The sequence below is a fragment of the Heloderma suspectum genome, chromosome 7, assembly GCF_057233095.1.
Source record: "Heloderma suspectum isolate Gila_16-S chromosome 7, 16-S_ref, whole genome shotgun sequence".
NCBI classification, from domain to species: Eukaryota; Metazoa; Chordata; class Lepidosauria; order Squamata; family Helodermatidae; genus Heloderma; species Heloderma suspectum.
The window spans coordinates 78,743,358-78,767,444 of record NC_139464.1 but is presented as its reverse complement, the minus strand read 5'-3'; the positions used below and the strand labels follow the sequence as shown (position 1 = coordinate 78,767,444).

At 39.6% G+C, this 24,087-nt stretch overlaps 1 protein-coding gene across 33 annotated transcripts in view; it reads left to right on the top strand.

The window, feature by feature from the left end:
* The window catches only part of NRCAM (neuronal cell adhesion molecule), a 218,278-nt gene extending 202,878 nt beyond the window's left edge, over positions 1 to 15,400 (top strand). For 16 of the 33 annotated variants that reach the window (XM_084810731.1, XM_084810745.1, XM_084810725.1 and 13 more), the window contains one exon: positions 12,609 to 15,171. In XM_084810731.1, coding sequence (XP_084666857.1) covers positions 12,609 to 12,846 — 238 coding nt within the window. In that variant the 3' untranslated portion in view covers positions 12,847 to 15,171. Of the gene's footprint in view, positions 1 to 12,608 lie in introns of all 33 variants that reach the window. The other 17 variants (XM_084810711.1, XM_084810726.1, XM_084810714.1 and 14 more) reach the window with 2 other exon arrangements.
* Positions 15,401 to 24,087: the final 8,687 nt, after the last annotated feature.

Sequence of the window (24,087 nt, the reverse complement as noted above, 5' to 3'; positions counted from 1 at the left end):
TTAGAGACAAGGCAGATGCAAGCAAATATTCAAATCACAGATCATGAGTCGTACCTTCTGTGCAGCTCAGCACTGCTACAGTCAATCAATTCCATGGTTCATGCTGCCTCAGGCAACTCTAAAATGTAATGCAATGTCTTTGAGGGCATCTTTTGTTTTTCTCCATCCCCCCCCCCCCGAATTTGAGCATTTTGAACTTTTTTCCATCACTTCAGGTCCATGTCTCCATGGACAATAAAGAAAATGGACAAAGGAAGAAAGAGAAAATGTAGCAATGTCACCACATTTCCTGAAGCAGACCCTGTCTTTACGAAGGCAATGGGGCTGTTTGCATGACATGACAGCCCACCATGGGTTATTTAACCCATGGTGAGGCTGCAGTGTGTGTGGAGGACGTACAGGCATCATTTTGAATATGTAACTCCCGCTTGGGGGTTGTTGTGTTATGCAAACCGAGCAAACACGGGTTATGCGAGGGGTAAACAATTCTCTCATAACCAATGGTCTGTTTTAGGGTTGGGTGAGGGTTGTTTAGCACTCACCAGGTTTGCATGACATGACAAATCCCAAGTGGGTGATGGATATGCAACTTGGTGCCTGCAGCTGCCACAGCTCACCATAGATTAAATGACCCACAGCAAGCCACAGCATGATGTCTGAACCCAGTCAGTGTCTGTGTGGTCTGAGAGAGCCAACTTATGCAGAAGATAAGGAAATCAATCCTTCAGCACCAGATCAGAGACCTCTCGGGCACTCTTCAGACCACTTAGAGGTTAATTCCATCTCCCCTTCACTCTGTTGGAGGAAAAATATGTTGACTAAATGGCAATCTGAGGGTGTTCCTAGATATTACACTCTGCAGCAACAAATAATAGAATTGGATGGAGAATCAGATTCTCAGGTAGGAGAGCATTCCTCATATCAGTTCACCAGAGTTGAACTGCAGTTCTCTACAGCAGTGGTTAAGCCACACAGTAGACCCAGCTCAGAAGACAGCCACAGGTCCCATATCAAGAAAGTAAGAGCTGCTGCTGCTAGTAGAATTATTAGTTCCTCAAAATCTGACAAAAATTCACCAATAAGGTCTGTTGTATTACCTGAAGTTATTATCATTTTGAAGGATTCTTGTGCTGTGCCAAAAAAATACTATGGCTTCTACCACACTGAGTGGACCTTCTACAGTGATGTATCCCAAAACATCATAAACAGGAGCTGCAGTGGTTGCCCCTGGAGCAACTAGACACCAGTCCCATATATCAATATCTGAAGGTGTGGACATTTTGAAAGAACTTGTGGCTTCTGCAAAAAGAAACCTAAGTTTCACAGAGACTTGGAGGATGTGTCATCTCCTGAGGATGGGTAAATATCCTTTGCTTCCTCATTGGAAGTAGAAGAGGGTAGGGAGCTTGTACACATCCCTTCCTATCCATTCAGCTAATCCATAGAATCTGGAATAACCCCAATGTAAAACATGTAGCTCCAGCAATTCTGCATAAACTGTATCCTCTTCCAGTAGATAAAGGCTCATTATGGGAGTCATTACCCAAGGTATATATGGCAGTGGGAATGCTAAGTCATGTCTCTCTAGTGTTGAGGGACCTGTTCTCAAGAATCCAAGTGATAGAAAAATGGGGGCTTCAGTCAAGAGATCATTCAGCTTAGTTGCAGCCCAGCTTAGAGTTTCCCTTTATTCTGCCTATGCTTCTAGAACTTTATTAACCTGGCTGCAAAAGGAGCAAGAAATAAGAGAAAAGACATTGAGCTCATCTTCAAGCAAGTGGAGGACACACATGCTTTGTAGAATAGCAGCTAATTTTGTCAATAATGCAGCCCAGGATTCTCTCAGACTCATCATTAAAAACATAGTGTGTCTCTGGCTACATAGCTGGCCCTTTGACCTAGGTATGAAATATCTGATATTATCCCTACTGTATTTTGGTGGAACTTTATCTTGGAACAGGTTCTCAGTGATTATATCCAAGGGGAGAAATTCCTCCATCAGCTGAAAAGGAAAAATACTGTTCAGGCTCTTTTCCTTACTACCCTCATGGGTGTCACACTTTCTGTCTCGTCCCTGCTAGGTTAAAAGAAGAAACGTTTTGCAGTCCTTACATGTCAACAGTATGGAAGGTTATGGCATTCAAAGAAATTACAAATGTACCAAAAGGAGACTTCTGATTTGAAGCCTTCCCAGGAAGCAAAATAGGTGGCATGTTCATTTATAGTTTCAGTCAGTGAGGGAATACACACACACACACACACACGTATATTTATATATGTGTATGTGAAATTTATATAGGCTGAGATATACAAGATGTATGTTTATTGTAACTATAAATATCTCACTAATACTATCAGTTATGTTCTGTCAGCCTAATCTTTAATATTAAAGTACTTCTGTACAGTTTGACTTTGGACTTCAGATAAGCGGCTTTCTAGGCCTGAGACTTTCTTGTAGATCCATCTACTCAAAATATTCCTTTATTCTGCTCTTAGTAGTTACAGTTACAACAATACAGAACATACTCATTTTTTTCTGACTGAAATCAATTCACTGAAATCAGCTTAAGAAAATAAAAGATTCTAGTTCTTACAGTGTAAGTCAAGAGAATTCAATATTTCATCTCTATTGTAGGTTTCTAAGGGCCTGTTCCTAGCTTGTGTCAGTGTGGGAGGTACTGCAGTGTGGTAACATGCTGTTCCTGTAATGTATTCTTTATTATGCAACAGTATTGTAAAACTACTTCAGGCAGACCTGTTTCCCCTTGGGCTGCTATGATCTAGGTGTGCTTTTCATCCTAGGCAGGCCTCCATTCCTGCCATTGAATATATTAAACACGCATTGGCTTATTTAGACTAATTTAAAAACCGTTGAGATTGGTACGTTACAAAAATGGTATGTTAAGAAAACCAGTAACGTCTTCCAGCCAAGTCAACATATCATACCTATGCAGAACACTAAGGCTGTAACCCATACTAACTTACCTGGGGGCAAGCCCCATTGAACTTAAAGAGACTTATTTCTGGGTAAATATGTATAGGATTGTGCTGTAGGTGCCCATTCCATGTTACTAGTGCACTACAGCATGGCTCTTTCTACTGCCTCTCAGGTAATATAATAACCCTGAGATCATAGGGGAGGGGGTTAATAAAACATCCCACACTAGTACTGACCAGATCCCTGGAATAACACTTTTAGGAGTTTCATTCTCAAGGGCCACATAGTTTGGAGTGGTCTTGTTTATTTTGTAGAGTCTTAATGCCCATTTTAAATTTCAGATGATCTTCTTTATGTTTAAAACTGACAGCTAATTTTATACATTTTATAGTCCAAGATTCCCTCACATGCACAGTTAACAACACAGCATGTCTCACAGTAAACAGAGGGGATAATCTTCCTCCATTTCAGATACTCTGAAAGATATCATTGAAAAATTATTTGTTTTAATAAGGGGAAAGCCTTTTTCAAAATGCTGTTAATATTTATGAACGTTTTGTCTTTTTTAATTTACAGTGAGAGGGGTTTTCTTAAGTATATCTCCAGCTACTTGTGCCAGCAGCATGGAGTGAGGCAGGCATGGGAAGAATAGCTACTTCAGAATAGGCTGAAGAGGGTTAAAAATGGACACAGAGTTCACTATAGCATAAAACAAGGTTCTAGACATAGGGCAACCCTGCTGCTGACTTGTCCTTCCATCCAAGCCTGGGTATTGGAATAGAGTTTATGGGAGTTGCGGGACTCTCAGGCCCACCACAGTCCAAACTGATTCTATAGGCCCATCCTGTGACTTGCATGTGTGGCAGGCATGCCAGTCCCTGAACTGGGCTGGAGTCTTGAAGTGTCACACCAAGATCATATGGGCATCCTCCAGTGGAGACTCCACCCCTTCTTACCCCTACCATGCCCCTAGCCCAATGCCACCACCAGTGCCTGCAACAGAAAGCTGTGACAGAAATATAGTACAACACAGTTAAATGACAAATACTGAGACCAATTGTGAATGTGGGTAAGATTCCTTGGCTCCATCAACAGGTGGCTAATTTCTGTCCTTCACAAGATAACAAGCGCTACAACTAGTAAGAGTGAGTGGGGAGTTGGCAACAGCAATGCAGACAAGGCTCCCTATCTATAATTCTGAAGCAGACCAGGGGGAAAGGGTTCTCCTTCAGGTCCAAGACCCAGCTCCCAGAAACTACCCTACCTACACAGCCAGTAGCTTCTCAGGGCAGGCACTGATAGCATATGGCCAGGGGGTGAATGGTCAATAAACCACCAGCCATGCACAAAGGATTATTATACTCACTCTTCGCTCCCCACCTCTTCTGCATCTTTTCCAGATTATTTCCATACCTTGCTCTGCAGGAAATTTTGTGGAGAATTTTTAACCACATAAGCAAAGTGGATTTACTTGTCATGCCTGCATGCATTATGTGATTTTCTTCTTTCTGTCTATGTCTTGGTAAAAGATGTTTCACAGTTCTTTCACCCGTCAACAATCAACTCTGAATAATGTAGTAGATTAGGAAATGTAAACAGCATCTACCTTGGACAGAATACTTCTGAACATGTTCAGAGTTTCAACTGGAACAAAGTTTTTAAAGGACCCAAAGACAACAGATTATATCGAGAATAACTAACGAGTCATAACTAACATAAGTCCCATTGATTTCAGTTGCTCTGCTCTAAGTATGACTAAGTCTGGATACAACCCATAATATTCCTGATTATATGCAGAATGCCTTTCTTTTGTGAAGTTAGTGTTCACTGGGATTTGCTTTCAAGTTAGTTTATATAGACTGAATAGTTTATATAGTCCGAACCTTAAACTAGGTTCATCACATTCAGTTGGTATTGTGGAAGCTGCAGCAGCATCATTCCTGTACCACCAGGAAACGTTAAATCCAGGGATCGTGTAAGAAAAGGTTCCTGCTGTATGGCCCCAGGCTTTGCATGTTACCCTGCCACTGCATAAAGGAGTGACACTGCTGAAGTTCCCATGAGACTGAGGCCACGTGAAAGCCCTATCCTAGTTCTGCAATTAAACCTTAAAACATATAATGCTTACAGGACAAGTAGTAAACTCAATGTCAAAGGAGCCACATCATTTGTTTACACAGCCTACTTGACTTTCCAATTTTAAGTGACCAGATGCGAACAAGTTCAGGGTACTTCATGGCCCTTCAAGTCTCCCTTTACTAGTTATGCAGAAGAGAGAATTTCAGCAGGTGTAGCTTCTCAGAGAGCTGTGAAAAACGCTTCGCCTGCCAACATTTCTTCCTTTACACAATTATCAAAGGAATAAGATTCAGTTCCTTCTTTGCATTTAGTCATTTTATTTGACAGACTGAAGGCACAATACGATGCATGCTTAGACAGAAAAAAGTCCTACAACTCCCAGCATTTCCCAGTCAGCTGTGCTTTGCTCTGTCTAAACATGCATAGGGTTGTGCCCTTACAAATTTAGTCCATTAATCCAGTTCGTGAGGGGTTGTGTATCTAGTGTTTTCATGAACAGAAGTAAATCTGCCCTCCCCCATGCAGCCCACCCCCACACCCTGTATGCCTATAAAACCCTGTCCAGAGGGTCGGGGCCTTCCTGAACAATGGGGGCCACGTTGTGTGGGCCTGCCGTGTGAGTGGGAAATCACCCAATATTGGGTGGAGGGATCTTGCTCCACCAGGAGCAGCACAGGCACAACCTTGCTCTCCCAATTTCAGACAGTTCCCACTTACACTGCAGTCCCATATGTCATGGGCGCCACTGTTCAGGGGGACCCCCAACACCATGGACAGGATATTCACAGGGCTGCAGGGGCTTGCAGGGAAGAAGAGGAGAAGAGAAAGATTGGATGCATGAGCAGCCTTCCATTCGCACAACCATTGAAACCCAGATGTTTTGCTTGCCTTCAGTACATTACATCTTCTTTACACCCTGCTATCTTTCCCTCAAGATGGTCACTGTTCCCTCTTCATTCGGTTTTACTGAGAGAACCTAGTGCTCAGCCTTTTTCAGTTGGAACTCATGATTTTTCCCCTACCCTGTTCCTGTTTCTCAATGAAGAGTAATACTGAATTCATTTATCTGAGCTCAAAATCATGAGAACAGAATTTTTCTTTAAAAGTCATGTCACTTTAAATGTATTCCTTTCTGGTTGAGATGGGTTTCCTGGGTAACCCAGCTAAACATTTACTGCAGTCCCTATGGCAACATTACTTTCACTTTTTTAGTGTGCAAAAAGGAGGGAGCCCTGTTTCCAAGTTTGATTTTTGCATATGCTGTAACTGTGCACTCACACCAGTGTCCACCTTTGTGCAGGTACACAAGTGTGTAAATCTGCAGTTTTGTTTTTGTTTTGTTTTTAATTATACAGACATTAGAATCTGCATCATTACTAGCATATAGAAAAATCACAGAAACAATGCAACCAACTGTGTAAGTATTTTTTCATTATTTAGATTTTAAATATGGATAATTGTAAAATAACCCTAAAAGAAATAAGAATGCAAAAAAATTGAAAAATTAACTTATTTCTTTGAAGTAAAACATTCCTGTATTCTACAGTAATAAATAAAACAAATACTTTCTGAAATTAGTGCTGCTACCCATTATTTTCAAAGCATTTTATGTAACGTATACATTAGAGTAAAACAATTTGAGCTGCTTATGATCACCTTTTTAAAAAAGCAAGTGCATCTATAGTTTTTAGCAAAGTCCAAATATTTTGGGCTACAAAACACTGGAGGTGACAGGCAATACAAAGCAGTAAATATCTACCTGAATACTTTATCCACTGTATACTGCTCAGCCAGATCTGACTTTGGTGGGTGATTGTGAATTGAATGGAAAAGGAAATCAAAATAAATATTTACAGTATTAAAAAATAATAAAGAAGAAGAGCTCAGAAAATATTTGCAACTGTGGATACATAAGATTATTTTATAGATGACATTTGTATTTTGTGGTTAATGTGTGTTTACAAGTGCATGTTCATATATATATATATATATATATATATAATATAATGCATAATATAAAACTTTAATTATTCAATTGATTTCCATTTTTGACAGAGTTCAGATTTTCAAAACTATCTGTGTATATTTATATAGAAATATTTTTTTCTCAGCAGTTACAATTTGAAAGTTTTCAATGTTTTTTGTGGGAAACATTTCCATTCATAAAATAAGTTGTGAAAATTAGACCAACCATATAAAATTCATTCATGGGAAACTGGGAATTTTATTCTGTTTTAAAGGAATTATATGCTTTTTTTTAAGTCTTAAATCTTCAGGGATAGGGCAGATTCCACAACTGAAAAAAATAGTGCATTTCAATTTTATCCTGTAATGGGCACATTTTTATAAATAAGTAACAAAGAAAGAATTACAGTAACTATATAATCCTGTTGGTCGTTTCTTTGTAAAAATTACTAGTATGAACACTTTCTTAATACCAAGGTAGATCTTTTAACAATATTGTTACAGAACTTTCTTTCTAGAATCAAGTTAAAATACACTATGGAGAATTTGAGTGAAGTGCTCAGCCACATGTGATTGCTGATGTCTCAAATAATTTCATGTTATGGTAAATTACATCTTTAGAACTTTGACAGGTAAAACCCAAATGGTCCTTTCTATGGACTGCTTCACTTAAGATGTTTTCCTAAATGTATATAACTTCCGTGTAGGAAAAATGTGCTTATGTCATAATGTGTGACAAATGCACATGTCACTGTGGTTGTCCAAATGAACATTTCATACATTGAGAAAGTAGGGTTGTGCCTGTCAACCACACTGCTGCATCTGCCATATGAGCAATCAGTAAATGTGAGAAAGAGCCATATGTGTATTATGATGTACAAGCATAGAGCTCCTCCACACAGGAGGGGGGGGACCTGATAAACCCATCGTTAGGCAAGTATGCCCCCTTCTCATGCTTTTTGAATGCATGCTGGTAGGGAGCATGACTGCCACACATGTTGGCAAAGGAGCAGAGCCAGCTCACACGATCTCCTCACGTATGCTTTCAACACATGAGGGGGATTATCTGACACCCCGTCCCATTTTATTGCATGTACATACGGTAGCAGCACAGCAGATGAAATTTTGTTTGTCAAATATAGTATACACATGGTTTTCCCAAGGTGAATATTTGGGTAATTTTCGAATTGAAGCAGCCCTATATCACATAGTATAAATGATCATGGAAATGTTAGTTCTACTGAGACTTTTTGATGATGTCTTCTGTAAACAAGACTATACTATATGAAGGATAGTTATATTTAAAATGCATGCACATATAATGGTGTATAATACCACTCACTTGAGTGGGGCAATTATGCTTCCTCTTCCACCTTCTCGTAACCCTGATGGCACTGCCCTACTGTTAATACCAACTCACCTGCTAACATTCTTTTTATTATTGTCATTAGATCAATCAGTGTTTATTTACAGTTTGGGGCTGGTACTAGATCAGTGTTTTAGGCTTGGCTAGAATGATTCAATGGAATTGCGAATCACTTTGCTGTTGTGCCCTACATACTGGTAGAAGGTATCTGTCTTCAGGGACAGTTGTTGAAAGGGGTTTTTTTGTGTGTGGAAAATGATCAGGTTAACAATTAATTTAAGATATTAAAATATAATTGTTATTTTGGTCAATGGCCTCCTTTATTCTGTCAATAATTGGAAAAATAGTAGATCACAGTAATATGCACCAATTTTTGAGAACTTCTAAACTCATTGAGTTGGGTCATTCCATCTATGGATCTCTCCTTCCATAGAACAAAAACTTTGGCTCCAACCCTTTATAATAAATTCTAGTTTAACAAGGTTTTTGCTTATATTTCAAAAGTTATATTTTTCCTTTACATTGAATTATAATTTATATACATATTATTACAACAGATAGGCAATGCATATTGTCAAACAAGGCTATAAGAATGAAGAATAAATGGAATGGAAATGGAAAACACAACAGGAAATCTGGATATCAATGGGGCCACTCCAGTATGTGCAAGGAGCTACCCCATTCGCTTTAGTGCCGGGCAGTGCATCCACTATCATTATGTTTGCAACAGGTTCACAACATGCACATGTAATAATATCCACTGTAGAAGTAATCACCTAAAAATAAATGTATTGAAGTGTATGCTACTATTGTAAGAAAAAAAATTGTGACATTCAAAAATAAATAGGGCTGTGTACTAGTGCCCTCTTCTGCATTGCCTTGTTCATCATGCTGATGGGTTATTTACATGTAACAGCATATAAAAGATAACATTTTCCTTCTGTTCTGACTTTATAAATGTAAAAATGACTTATAAATAAGTGACTTACAAAAAAGTGACTTGAAAATGTGGGATATAAATGATAACATTTTCTGAAGAGTGGTATTTCTTAACTTTACCATATATTCTACAGTATTTTTATTTGTATTTTCAGATACATTTAATTCAAAAGTGTGTTTTTTTAATCCTGTTGAAGATTTCATAGGAAATATAAGGTTGCATATGTAATTGTATCACAATGAAAAGCTGGTTTAATGGTTTTGTAATAATGGGAACTTACTTTTCATTGGAGTATTGTTTAACAATTATATAGGTATGCTACTGTTAAAAATGGAGAAATGGAAATGAAAGACATATATATGAGCTTGTAGTGAAGAGAATGGAAGTAAAATGCATGTACTGCGCTTACAACATGTAGTTTGAATGCGAAATCTCCGCAGTGCTCCCCTGAGTAGAAATCAGTATTTTTCCTGAATCTGCTTTAAAAAAAGATTTATCTTTAAAACTGTTCTATGCTCAAAGATCCAAAATCAAACACACATTCCTGAGCATATTTCATGTGTAATGTACTGCTGTTGACCAAATTACATCTGCAAACTTAATCATGCTTACTAAAGAGTAAGTCTTATTTAACTTGGTAGGACTTGAGAGTAAATAATCTTAGTATTGTGTTTTGTATTGCTTACCTTTTTCTTCCCATGCTCCATTTGTGTTTCTGCAACTCTTCAAAATAATGTGTGACTCTGTAAGAGAAGTGTGCTTAATTGCTTATCTATTACCTTACCTCCTTTTTGAGTTGAGGTGTTCACATTCCATGTGTTAAATTTATACAGCACGTTAGCACCAGCAGTAAGTAGTGAAATGGCCAGCATTAGGACAAGCCAGTCTAAGAGCTTGTCCAGTGTCATGCACAACAAAGAGGCATGCAGTTTTCTTCCTGATGTGTCACAGGTAGGCTGTGAAATTCTCTCACAGTCCACTCTATCATACAGTACCTTAGGATGGATTCAGATAAGTAGTTTTTCCCACGATGCAATGAACAATGCAGTCAGTCTTTCATGAGACAAGTCTAGTCTGCCAAAAGTCATTTGTAGACCCAACCTCAAGCACCTTATGGAAAGTTTCAAGGATTGTCTTGACCTCCATTTAGAATCTAAGCACTCTCAGATCAGTGCTTAGATCCTTTGCTTCATGGAAAATGGGGTGGGAGCTCTCACGTTTTTCTCTTTGTAAACAGAAGGGAGGTGATCTGAACCAAATGGAGGCTAAGAACTAAGACGAAGAATAGATAGGAGCAGAGTTATTTCCCCATGTGATGATATATCAGGCAAGAAAGGATTTTACAAGTCCTGCAAGGAGGGATAAATTTGGAGTAGGCCAAGACTAATTTGTGAGGAAGAGATGTAATACAATATTGCATCAACCTACTGGACATTTTTGTATCTTGTCCTGTTTCCATCTCCTCTCTGCTGAGGGTTAAGCCCTGCCTAACAGACAAGTGTCAATGATTTAGGGAGGGGGTAGTACTAGGAGTTTAGAAGCAGAGCAAAACAAGGGGAAGGTTGGATGGAATCGGCTGAAAAGACACCCATCACTCATATCCCACAGGGGGCTACAATGGTGTCAGTAGGTGGCGTGGGCTGTGCCAAGGGAGAAATATTGAGACAGTATATATGTTCATTAAGGGAGAAATCCCTATACACTGCATACTTCTGCTTGACCATGATTAGCACAAAGCCATGATATGAACTAATGCTGAAGGCTTCAACCAAGCAATTCCACAAAGTGTGCTGCTTTGGATGTATTCCATAGGTATGTCCATACACTAGCTTCCTGTGCTCCAGGTTGTGCACTAGCATGCAACTGGATATATGACAATGTAGATAACCCTGCAGTGAGGATGAAAAGCCAGTCCTGCTGACTGTACAGCATGTGGTAGTCCTGGTAGTCATGTGAACTCCTGCTAGTCATAAACATGGGCACAAAAGGACAGATATAGAATATTGGCAAAACTGCAAAATATTTCACCCAGGTTTGTTGTTAAGCTTAGCACTGATTGAGACATTACCAGAAGAGTTTGGAAGATAGTACTACATGGCTGTATCCTACACCTTTGTAGTAGCATGTACAGGAAATGTTTGTGATTGTCAGACAAATATTTCTTTCAATGCTTATAATGTGTCATACTGCTGTGGGAAATAAGTACATAAATCACCCAGCCCATGTGACTATTTCCTGCAGATATTACAAATGGCAGGGAATCCAGCCAAGTGGAATGGAGTCCTGCATTGTTCTGGTAGTGTATAAATCCTCCCTTATCATGCTAATATAGCTACATCATTGAAGTTCCAGAAGAACATAGTCTACTTGCATCACTGTATGAGTAGCAGAGTACCAGTACGGGCTGGCATGCCTGGACTGTGGGAATAGCTCACCGCTGAAACAGGCCATGCTGCATGTGCCCTCAGTGTATGCAGAAGTCCATTTGTCAGGCTCTCAGTTGAGGGATATATGTATCAGGCAGCAATATCATCCTCTTACGTAGTTGCCAGCACAATCTCTCACTAAAGGCTAGGTAAACCATTTCTTCTATAACTGCTAACAAATTTTTGAAAATATTCACTCTGTGGAAACAGCAATTTCACTTAATTTAAATATGTGGTGAATTAAGCTCTGGTTCTGATTTAACTAAATACTGATCGCTGTCAGGATATGGACTCTGCTGTTCTTCTTAGGCTATTTTTATTTGTTTCTTCTGCACCCTTTTAATGGAATATATAGGTCTCTTGAAAGGTAAGGTTAAATGTTTCAAACCTGATGTGTGTAATGTAACAAATTACTCCAAATAGAACACTTCGTTTATTGTCTTTTCCTAATAATGGGGAGAATCAGTGTTTTCCATTTAATCAGATTCATTCCTCATTCATATCCAGGAATCAAGAATTAAGAAGTTTAACAGACTAATTTCACAGCACCCCATAAGCTTGATATTTGAAGAACAAAGGGCCTGTTCTAATGCTTGCAATTTTTTTACGTTGAGCCAAAATTGGGAGTTTAATTTTTTGTCACTGAGAAGCCATGCACAGCGGGGGAAATGTGCCTCCACCGCTGGAGATATCCTGCCTTTAAACCATTACTGCACCATATATTCATGCCAGTTGCATTGTATTAATTTGTCTCTACCATATGATTGGGTTTACTAAAGGACTGTGGGACCACACATGCTTTTCAAAAATCTGCATGCATGATTTGTTTGGCATTCCTTGTATATGTTACATGCTAATTGCTTTTTAAAAAACAAAACTCCTTTATTTTTTCAGTGATGCTGATGACCACAAGCCTCTAAAAAAAGGAAGCAGGACACCTTCTGACAGGACTGTGAAAAAGGAGGACAGCGATGATAGTTTAGTTGACTATGGAGAAGGGGTCAATGGTCAGTTCAATGAGGATGGCTCCTTTATTGGACAATACAGTGGTAAAAAAGAGAAAGAACCTGCAGAAGGAAATGAAAGTTCTGAGGCTCCTTCCCCAGTTAATGCAATGAATTCATTTGTCTAGTTAAAGAAACTCTGCCCCTTTCCAACAACATTTCCATTATTTTTTCAAGCCCTTGTACATCTTCCCCATATTATGGACATGAAGGAAACCAATGTTCTACCCAGCAAAGTGTTTATGCTATAAGTACATATAGGTGAAACCGTTACTCTATATAACAACAGTAAGTATGAATCACAATGCAAAAGTGGAAACATTTTGCACAGAACTTGCTTTTTTATAAACTAAAAAAGAGCAATGTCAACTAAGAATACTGAAAGTACAGTATAATGCATGCAAAGTGCTGCATATGTCACAGACAAAGCCAGTTATGCCATTGGAAATGATTTTGATACTTTGTTATGCAGTCCTCAACTGAATCCCTTGATATCAAGTCCATTTCATTGTCAGAGTGTTATAGTAGTATTAAATAGAACTTCAATGTCTTTGTGGACATTGTTGTGAAATTGGTGACTTAATGTCTAGATATCATGATGTCTTTTTGCAAGACAGTTAGGAACAGTATGTACAGTATATGATTGATAAATGACTTTAAGTATGACACTTGCATTTGCTGATGCTTACTGAGATCCTGATACCTGCTTTTTGCTTCTCTTACTTTATAGCCTTTCTAATCTATCAAGTATTATTGCAGTACAGTGTTCTATTTTTGACATCCAATATACGTTGTTGGGGTTTTTTTAGGGCATACAACAATATGCATCATAATGCATTTTGGAATTTGTACAGTTATGGAAGTGAAATTTTCAAATGAGATAGAAATTATTCCAGAAACATACAGGGCAGAATACATTCAGTGCCTTTAAATAATGTGCATTCCGTAGTGTACTGTAACTGGCCATAACCCACCAGGAACATTTTCCTGTGTAAGATAACACTGAAATGAGAGTTGCAAAAGGGCTTTTGTACAACTCTAAACATTTTGATGGGGCTTGTGAAGGAAATGTTCCCAATGGATTGTGTCCCTATTGAGCTGATACGATAGTATATGATTATTGAACTGCTGTCATTGCCAAAGTAATTTGATTATTTTTAAATTCCCAGATGTGTTGAAATGATACAGGAGAGTTCATATTTAAGTTTCACAAAGCTCATTAAGGTTTCTTTCTTTCTTTTATGGAGATAAACAATAGAGAAGCAAATACAACTTACATGTTCATGGCCTTACGCAGTTTATACAAAAATGACTGAATTAGTATATTTTGCTAACACAGGGAAATACAATTCTTCTCATAATAATATACTAAGACACCATGGTCACAACACCACACTCCCTTTCCCAGTGGTCCAAGTCCCAGCGACTACTGTGACATAGATTGTACCAATGTGCTTGGCATGAAGCAGTGTGTAAATTGCTACTCAAGAGCTATAGCATTCAAGTAATTTGACAAAAGCTAAGTAAGTTTAGCCACAAATGACCACTATCATCTGTTAGAACATTACTTAAACACACACACACACTATATCACATAAATGGTTTACCTCCAAATATGAAATTTTATATAACAACCTATGGTTGAAGGAATGCTCAGTTTCATTTGCCAATAAATTGGTTTTTCATAACTTGCATCAAGTTTAATTTTAAGTAAGCTTTTATATGTAGATATTTTGTTGAATTTGTACATACACTTAAAGTGTAGATGCTATATGCTTCTAGGTGTTTCAAATAAAAAAAACACACCTGCTTTTGTTGTACTGTGTAAGGAGTACTCTAGCCAATGAAATGCATGGTATTTGAAAGCATCTACCTAAATACATATAATTTAAAATTTGAGGTAATGAGATATTCAGCCTTCTATCTGCAGGTTTTTAGGTCATGTGCCAGTCAACTAAGACCTGCTGGTGTGTAACTTCTATTCATTTTTTGTGCAAGCTCCATAGACGTCCCATTTAAATGAATGGAGGCTGCATAGCAGCAGAGCTTGACAGATGGCATCCAATATTATCAGAAGGTGTCTCAGTGCTTTTCATTGAATCTCAATGCTTGTTTTGCAGTTATGATGCATATACTGCGTACATAGAGCACAATTTGCAACATTCACTTTATAAACAGCCCAACATTTAAGGTTGGGGAAAAAGTTAAGGTTTTCATAGGTCCCATTCTCCCCCAAAATCAAGAATCAAAACAGTCATACAGCACTGATAGAAAAAGCACAAAAGGGAAAAAAAATTCCTACCAAGATTTACCAACAGTATTGGAGACCAGCATAATTTTACAGTTAAATGTAGATGCTAAGTTTATCCATGCATGTGAAAATACATGGAGAAGATTACTTCTGTAATAGTGCAACACATTTTGTATTAAAATAAATGTGATTTAAAATTTAATTTGTTGTTCAGTCTGTATATCATAACATTGCTTACATTGTCACTGATACCCTTTGAATGTGTGGAAATGAAAAAAATTCTAAATAAGGCTAGATAAAAGCAGGCTTTGTAGTAGGTTATCATTCTGGGGTTTTGTCATCTTTTTGGAAATAATTTTTTATTACCAGTTGGTTATAGCAAAAAAGCTACCATTTGATTTATGACAATTTAATAAAAAAATTGTACTTTGAAGATCATTAGGATTTTAAAAACAACAACAGTCATAATCTTAAAGTGAGAATGGATTATCAACCAAACAAATGGAAAGGTGTGGAAATATGTGGAACTTTTTTTCCTTCTCCATCCTCCTTGTGTGTTCTATTGTGGGGGGGGGGGGTTGGTTTTTTAAACAAGTGTTCTCTTTCTGGTGCTAGCATATTGCCAGTGTTTTCCCCTATGTTATTCCAGAAGCATGGGAACAAAACCGCAACTCACTTGCACTTATACTATTCCACTTATTTAGAATATCCAAAGCACCTTGGGATTTGATTTTGGACACAGACTTCCAGTTCCCTTGGATACATCAGAAAAACTGCTTGAGAACAAAAAGAAAGAACAATGCAAATATCTCTGGTATTGTTTGGATTTTACTCTTAAATCTAAAGACCATACAACTTTTTACAAGTTGGTCAGCAAAGGGTGCCATAGTTCTCTTTTTCACAAAATTTCCAAATACGAATGGCAGCAACATTTTTATTCTGTATAAAAGGGGTCACACCAGACTCTGTCTGTAAATCATAAGAAAATAAGAGCCAAGCTGGATCAAACCAAGGGTCTATCTAGTCCAGCATTCTGTTCACACGATGGCCAATCAGCCTATGGGAAACTCACAAGCAGGTCATGAGTGCAATAGCACCCTTCTGGTCATGTTCCCCAGCAACTGGTGTATGTAGACATACCACCTCTGATACTGGAGACAGCATGTAGCCATCAGGATTAGTAGCCATTGATAGCCTTATCCTTGAATTTGTCCAACCCCCTTTTAAAGCCATCCAAATTGGTGGCCATCGCTACATCTTGTAGAGAATGCCACAGTTTAACTATGGGCAGTGTGAAGAAGTACTTCCTTTTATCTTCCCTGAATCTCCCATCAACCAGCTTCATGGGATAACCCTGAGTTCTAGTATTATAAAAGAGGGAGAAAAGTGTCTTCCTATCCAACGTTTTCACATGAATAATATTGTACACCTCCCCTTACTGGCCTTCTAAACTAAACAGTCCCAGCTGCTGTAACTTTTCCACATAAGGGAGTTGCCCCAGCCCCTCATTTTAGTTGCCCTTCTCTGCACTTCCAACCCTACAACCAGAACTGTACACAGTATTCCAAGTGTGGTTGCGCAATAGATTTGTATAAGGGCAAATCTATTTTATTTTCAGTTTTATTTTTGATGCCTTTCCTAATTATGCCTAATATGGATTCTGCCTTTTTCACAGAGGTTTTACAGCAGCAGCAGCAGCAACAACATCTTTTTAAATATATTTTTATTTATTTTATTTTTATAAATGAAATAATACCAAAATTACCAACAACCTAATCAATACTTCAATTTCCCAACAGTACAATATTCTGATGAGGACACCACAATAACAGAGAGAGAAGAAAAAAAGGGGGGAAGGGGGGAAAAAAGGAAAGAGAGGAGGAAAGGAAATGAAGAAAAAAAATCCCTTCCCTCCCCCTCTCCCTCTCCCTCCCCCTTAAACAATTGAGTTTAAACTCCAACACCCCCCAGCCTCCGATGCCATTCTATTTTAAAAATTATAACCTTAACAATCTTACAGTTTAATAAACAACCTTACATTTCTATATCATATCATCCATCTTATATCAAAGAAACAGGTCTACAATTCATTCCCAATATATTAGGCTTTTGGGAATGAATTGTAGACCCTCTCCCTGCTTTTATAAGCAATTTGTATGAAAATGCTTGAAAAACAGTTTAAGGCTTTTTCATAGTGCAGCGTGGTGGTTGTGTTGGAACGGGCCATCTCATGGCGCCATCCTTGGTCCATCCCACTTCAAGTATACTGGCTATCACCACCCCCCGCTGCCTGCCTCCCAAACATCATACTCCGTCTATACTCCACACACAGCAATGCCAGTCTTGTGAGGGGAAAACTAACAAGTTTCACTCGGTTGGCTATGTGAGCCAGGATCCATGCAAAATCTTACTTCTACCATCTCGTGCCACTTTACTTGAGCCAGCCCAGGAGCCATGCAAAATGCAACGATCTTTGAAGGGCTGCTACTTCACTTGAGTCAGCAGCCAGGCAAAGGTGACGTGGAAAGCAGTGGTAACAGATATCAGCTATCAGGACAGCTGTAGAATGAGCAGCACTACTTCCGTGATGGCCAGCAAGCTCAGGCGGAGGCAGGCAGGCAGATGCTGGGCCTGGAGGAAGCCAGCAGTCACACAGGCAAGCAGGCAGCTAAGCACCTCCCTTGCCAGGAAGGCGCGATCTCCCTCATGGTGAATGGGAGACCTGCACTGCAGCTGGTTGGCAAGAAGGCAGGTGGTGATGGGGCGGGCAGGCAGAGAAGCAGGCACCTCACTATAAGTAAGAGCAGCACCCTTGCCAGGTGGGCATGGTCCCCCTGAAAGCAAGCCACCCTCTTTTCCTGGGCCTCCCTCACACTCTCCTCCAAGAGAGCCTGCTGCCTTTACTGAGGTTCTAGCATATGCTTTGACATAGATGGACAATGTCATAAAGAGTTTGTCAGTCTGTGTCATTGTATTTATAGGGAAATGACCATAGAGAGACGTTCCATGGGGTTTTCTTGGCAAGAATACTGGAGTGGGTTGCCATTTCCTTCTCCAGTGGACCACATTTTGTCAGAACTCTCTGCCATGACCTGTCCGTCTTGGGTGGCCCTGCACGGCATAGCTTATGGCTTCACTGAGTTACGCAAGCCCCTTCGCCACAACAAGGCAGTGATCCATATTAGTATCCCATTGGCTTTTGGTGATATGAGATGGTACAGGGGAAACATTCATAGAACCAAGCTAATGAGAAGAGGAAAACCTGTTACACAGTGAGACACCAAAAACCTAACAAACATGACAGTAGCAGCCTGATCCTATGCATATTGAATAAGCCTTTTTAATAGCATATTCAGGGTTCAAATCACTTCACATACTGTGAAAGAACAGAAATTATGTTGTATTTAGTCTGCTTGTTAAAAGGTTAATTGTAAGGGATCAATCATATGGCCCCTAGACAGTGTCTTGGGGGGAGGGGATAGGACACTTGGGATTCCTGGATCCAAGGTCAGAGACAGTGCTCCAGCCTTGGACCCAGGGATCCGTGCTCCCTGCTCCCTCGCAGCCAGTGCAGAGAGAACCACACCAGCGGCCTCAGAGAGGAGGTAAAGGGGGAGTTCCAGTGGGTGGGGAGGGGACTGGAGAGGCTGGATTATGCGGTATCCCGAGGCCTCTGCAACCTCCTTCCTTCCCCAGCTAGATGAGCAAAAAAGCCCATCTAGCTGAAATGCAGAGCGGGAGGCATGGCAGAGGTGAGGAACTCCTCCGCCACATCTCCTGCTCTACACTGGATACTCATAAGCCTCCAAGTTTGGAGGCTTCTGAGCATCACGAGCATCAATAGGATCACACCCTTAACCCTTTTTTTAAGACCTGAAAAATGAGACGATCTCTTAAGACATTTTTTTACTACAAGCTGTTAAAATGCATGGGTGAATAAAAAGGCCTTCACCTGGTATCAGAAGAAATGAAGCCCTTTTTATTCACCCATACATTTTAAGATCTTCAACTGAAAATGCTTTGTATATAATCTGGCTGTTAAAGGGTTAATCACTGTATCTGTATTTTTTTAACCAAAAGGTCAAATGTTCAGGCAGTTGCCAGTAAGTCTGCAGAGCAAGAAAGAGGACAGGACCGTCAGCTGCAGATCAGGAACCTTGCTTCTTGGGTGCAGAAGTATCTGCTCTCAGAGAAAAATAGGTTTCAGAACTTTTTGCAGAAATGTTTGCAAGGAGCACATCAGAAGAAAATTGGGGCAAGGGTGAGCCTTCCTGATTGGTCAAGAGTTACAAGAGCACTAGCTAGCTTTAACTTATAAAATGTGGAGGCAACAAGGAGTTTTTTAGAAGGTAGAGGGAGGCTGAAAGTGATAGGAAGGTGGGAAAAAAAGAAGAATCAGAAAGAGGAAGAAAACCAGAGCACTGCTTAGGAAAAGCTGAATGCTTAGAAAAGCTGGAGATTCAGACAGTAAGATATTATTGAAAAGAATTTAAAGAAAATAGGAATGCAGTCTAGTTAGGAACTCTGGTTATTTTCTTATCTATTTGCTCTTATGTTTTTGCTGTTTGTGTGTGTGTGTGTGAGCACGCATGCATGCATGCATGCGTTGTAACCATTCCAATTGTAATTTTCCCCCTAATAATAATACTGTTCAGTAAACTTTTAAAATTTTATTATTTAAACCTTGTGGTCTCCTTTCTTGATTACCCACCCTATTCCTAAAAGCTAGAGGAGGCCCCCCGACAACTAACAGTTCATTAATTTTCTTTCTACATTTTCATTCCAAGCAAATTTTAAATAATTATGAATCCATGTGAATAATTTACCAATGATTTTTAAAACTGTCACAGAATAAATAATAAAATAAGTAGTGCAAGTTATTCCTATTGATCACACAAACTTATTCCGGCATGCTAGCAGCAATTTACTTTCTGAGGACAGGAACTGTAGAGAATGGCAATCAATAAGTCACAAGAATTACTAGTTCTGCCTCTAGAGAACAGCAGTTTACCCTCAAAATGCAAAAGTACTCATAAAGGCTATTACTCATGGATATTCCCCTGACAGCAAAGAGTATTGTTGCAATATATGAAAAAAGGATCCCCAAACAATATCTCTGAATTCTTTCTTTATTACTTGAATTATTACTAGATTTATATAGCAGCCCATTAACACATCTTCCCTGGGCAGCTTACAAAACAAGAAGAAAAACTGAAACAGAAAATAATGGCAAAACATTTTTTAAACCCACTGAAATGCAGCATTAAAATGCAATCAATCAGCAGCTCATTTCATAAAATCAAACACAGCATGTACAGAGAGAGTCCAGATTTTGTTTGTTTAAAACGCTAGCTTAAGGGCCTGGGGGAATAATAAAGTCTTCACATGATGCTGAAAAGACGATAAAGATGGTGCCTGGTTAACTTCCCTGAGGAGGCTACAGCCATGGTGCCTCCACCAGTGTTGTAGCTGAGCCATGACTCGCAGGTACTAAGCAGTGGGACCTTCTGATTAGCAGGGACAATAATGTGGTCTGTCTCCCCTCAGGCTTCCCCATTCCCTCTGAACTTAGCTGCAGTCCTAACAACAGCTGTGTGTGATGGGGGTGGGGTGGATAAAGCACTGGGATGGATTTTCTGATGATAAAGCCCAGAAAGAAGCTGGCTAGAAAAGCACTTCAGATATTCTATCAGCATCTAAGGTACAGAATTGAGAATCTTCTTTTCTGAGAAAACAAAAGGCCAGAAACAGAGCTTGCCTGTTGCCTCTTAACTGCACCTGGATACACTTGCTGGGGGTTTCTGTACCACAACCGCTGGAAAATTTATTCCACATCATACATATGTGTGTGTGTGTCTCCAGTCCTCCTTGTCAGCATGTAAAGAGCCCAGGACAATAACCACCACAGGAGAAGACTAACTTTACTGCCAAGGAATAAGGCCTCCCCATTTTGAGCAACACACATACACACACACACTCCTTTTCAGAGAAAGAATGTATTCATCATGAACATTCTGCAACTCAATGCCAATAAAATAAGATTATTAGGGCAATAGTATAATATATTGAGACAAATATTATTACTCTCATCTGGGAAAATTAATTATAGCCCTTATAATAATAGCAATCCACATCTTACAAGTAATTATGTGGGGCCTCTGGGTATATGATCCACCAGAACAAAGCTACACACACTGAGGGATGATACGTTGCCAAGGGAGACTCCTTTGTTGCTGTGGCAACATCCTAAACAGAGCACTGGTAGGCAAGCCCAATCAGTTGCAAGAGATTAGTAATTTTCTCATTCCCTGCACTATATATATATTGAAGATAGTAGTAATGTAAGGTTTTGTTGGAATCTCCTGTTCAGTAGTTGCTCAAGAATGCTAACGGGGTAAGATGACTCTATGGTGCTTCCACCTGGATATCACTGTGCCTGTCTCTATTAAAGAATATTTCCCATACATTATGATGCCAACACATTTGTCATCTATACAGGTGACATAAATATAGCTACATTCATGAACATTACAGTCGAGGAACACACTGAAGGTATCCAAACCCTAAACATTCTTTCGCTCAGTACAATTAAACACTGAGGGCACATGAAAAGTTAGTTGCTTTCTCCTAAACTATGCCCACTGAAACAATTAGGATGTTACTTCATGACTAAGGGCAAGTTCATTCATTCATTCTTTCATTCATTACATTTCTATTCTACCCAATAGCCAAAGCTCTCTGAGCTTTAATCTCTTTTTAATCTCTTATGAAGATTAAAAACCCTAAAAATGTGACATTGTACATAATATAAAAAACCATTTACCTATGCACATATAAACAGACAATACACAAAGAGATACACGAACAATTTTAAGAATCAACAATAAAAAAATTCCTGGACCTTATCATATGCTGCCAAATGCCTGAGAGTATGTGAAGGTCTTAACTTGGCACTGAAAAGATGACGATGTTGGTGCCAGGCAGGCCTCACTGGGGAGATTGTTCTATAATGGGGGACCCACCACTGAGAAGGCCCTCTCCTTTGTTGTTACCTTCTGAGCCTCTCTCAGAAGAGGGCTTTAAATGATCAGTGTAGTATATGGCTAGATTCATTGCGGAAGAGGTGCTTCATCAATTATTGCGGTCCTGAGCTATGTAAGGCTTTATAGATCAAAACCAGAACTTTAAATCAGGCTCAGAAACATACAGGCAGCCAGTGCAAGTGGTCCAGAATCAGTGTTATATGTTCAGACCTTCTGGTCCCCATTATCAATCTGGCTGCCACATTTTGCACAAGCTGCAGCTTCTGAACCATTTTCAAAGGCAGCCCCACATAAAGCGCATTGCAGTAATCTATCATGACCAAGAATAGACAACTGAAGCCAGGTTATCCCTGTCCAGATAGGGGCATAGCTAGGCCACCAACCAAAGTTGGTAGAAGGCACTCCATGCCACTGAGGCCACCTGAGCCTCAAGTGACAAAGATGGCTCAAGGAGGACCCCCAAGCTACAAACCTGCTCCTTCAGGGTGGGGCAACCCCATACAGAACAAGTTAAGCACCCTCCATCCAGTCAGAAGAACCACCCACCAACAGTATCTCAGTCTTATCTGGATTGAGCTTCAGTTTATTAGCCTTCATCCAGTCCATTGTTGCAGCCAAGCACAGATCTAGCACATCCATAGCTTCACCTGATGAAGATGAAAAGGAAAAATAGAGTTGCATGTCATCAGCATAACAATGACAATGTACTCTAAAACTCAACTGTTTCATGCAGATGTTGAACAGCATGAGGGACAAAACCAACCCCTGTGGAACCTCATACTAGAGAATTAATGGGCCAAGAAATATTCCCCAAGCACCACATTCTGGAGCTGACCATCCAAGTAAGAGTGAAATCCCTGTAATGCAATACCTCCCACTCCCAACTCAGACAATTGCCCTGGAAGGATACCATGGTTGATGGTATTGAAAGCTGCCGAGAGATCAAGGAGAATCAACAAGGTCACACTCTCCCATCTCTCTGCTGACATAAGTCATCATGCTGGGTGACCTAACACAGTCTGAAACCTGGCTGAAATTGATCCAGATAATCAGTCACGTCCAAGGGTGTTTGCCACTGGTTGGCAACTACCTGCTCAAGAACCTAGCCCAGGAAAAAGGAACCTTGTAACTGGACTAAACTTACTGAGATCTTCTGGGTCCAGGGAGGAGTTCTTCAGGTGTGGTCTCACCACTGTCTCTTTCAGGTGGCCTGCAACCACTCCCTCTTGCAAGGAGGCACTGGTGGCAGTGTGTCTGTGTGTCTTTCTCTGTGTGTTTGGCTCACTAACAGGCACAGATTCACACCTGTCTATTGAGGAAAACATTTAATGTATCTGATAAAGTGGACTTCAGTCTACGAAAGCTTATGTTATGATAAATCAGTTAGTCTTTAGGTTGCCACAAAACTCCTTGCTGTTTTGCTGTAAGAGCAAAGACAACACAGCTACTCCTCAGGATGTTGTCACTTAGCAGGAATAATATTAATGATCAAGAGTTGTACAATGGAAGATAATTAGCTGGTGATATATAAAACTCTATATAAAATTCTGTTTGGTGTCACTGTTATTAGGATCTGTTATTAGGAATACTTTGCTGGTCCGGTGCTGGGTGGTGGTGTACTAATCAATCTTTGCTCTTTGTGTGTGTGTGTGTGTGTGTGTGTGTGATAAAATATAATACTTCTGTGCTTCAGTTGTCAGAGTTCTTGAGTTAATTTCCCCCACTTTTGTTGAAGTACAGCATACACTCTGCCGCAAACAGTCCCAACATTGCCAGGTTTGTCAGGTACACGTGTATATATGAGAGTTCACATAAATGAAGACATTTGGCAATTGAGCTGACTAAAAACTTATCAAACACCATAGTCGCCCCAGGAGTTTTTGGACAAGCTCAACACTCATATATGTTGCTGTCAAAACATGTTCTCTAATGTCTATCAAATGGGATGTCTGTGTATGCCCCCTTCAGGCATTTCTCACTCATCCAGGGATCCACAGGGAGAGTCTATGTGTAACAGGTTCCCCACTGCAGACATTCACCCAACCCGTGAATGGTGGGGACCAGGGATAGCAGGA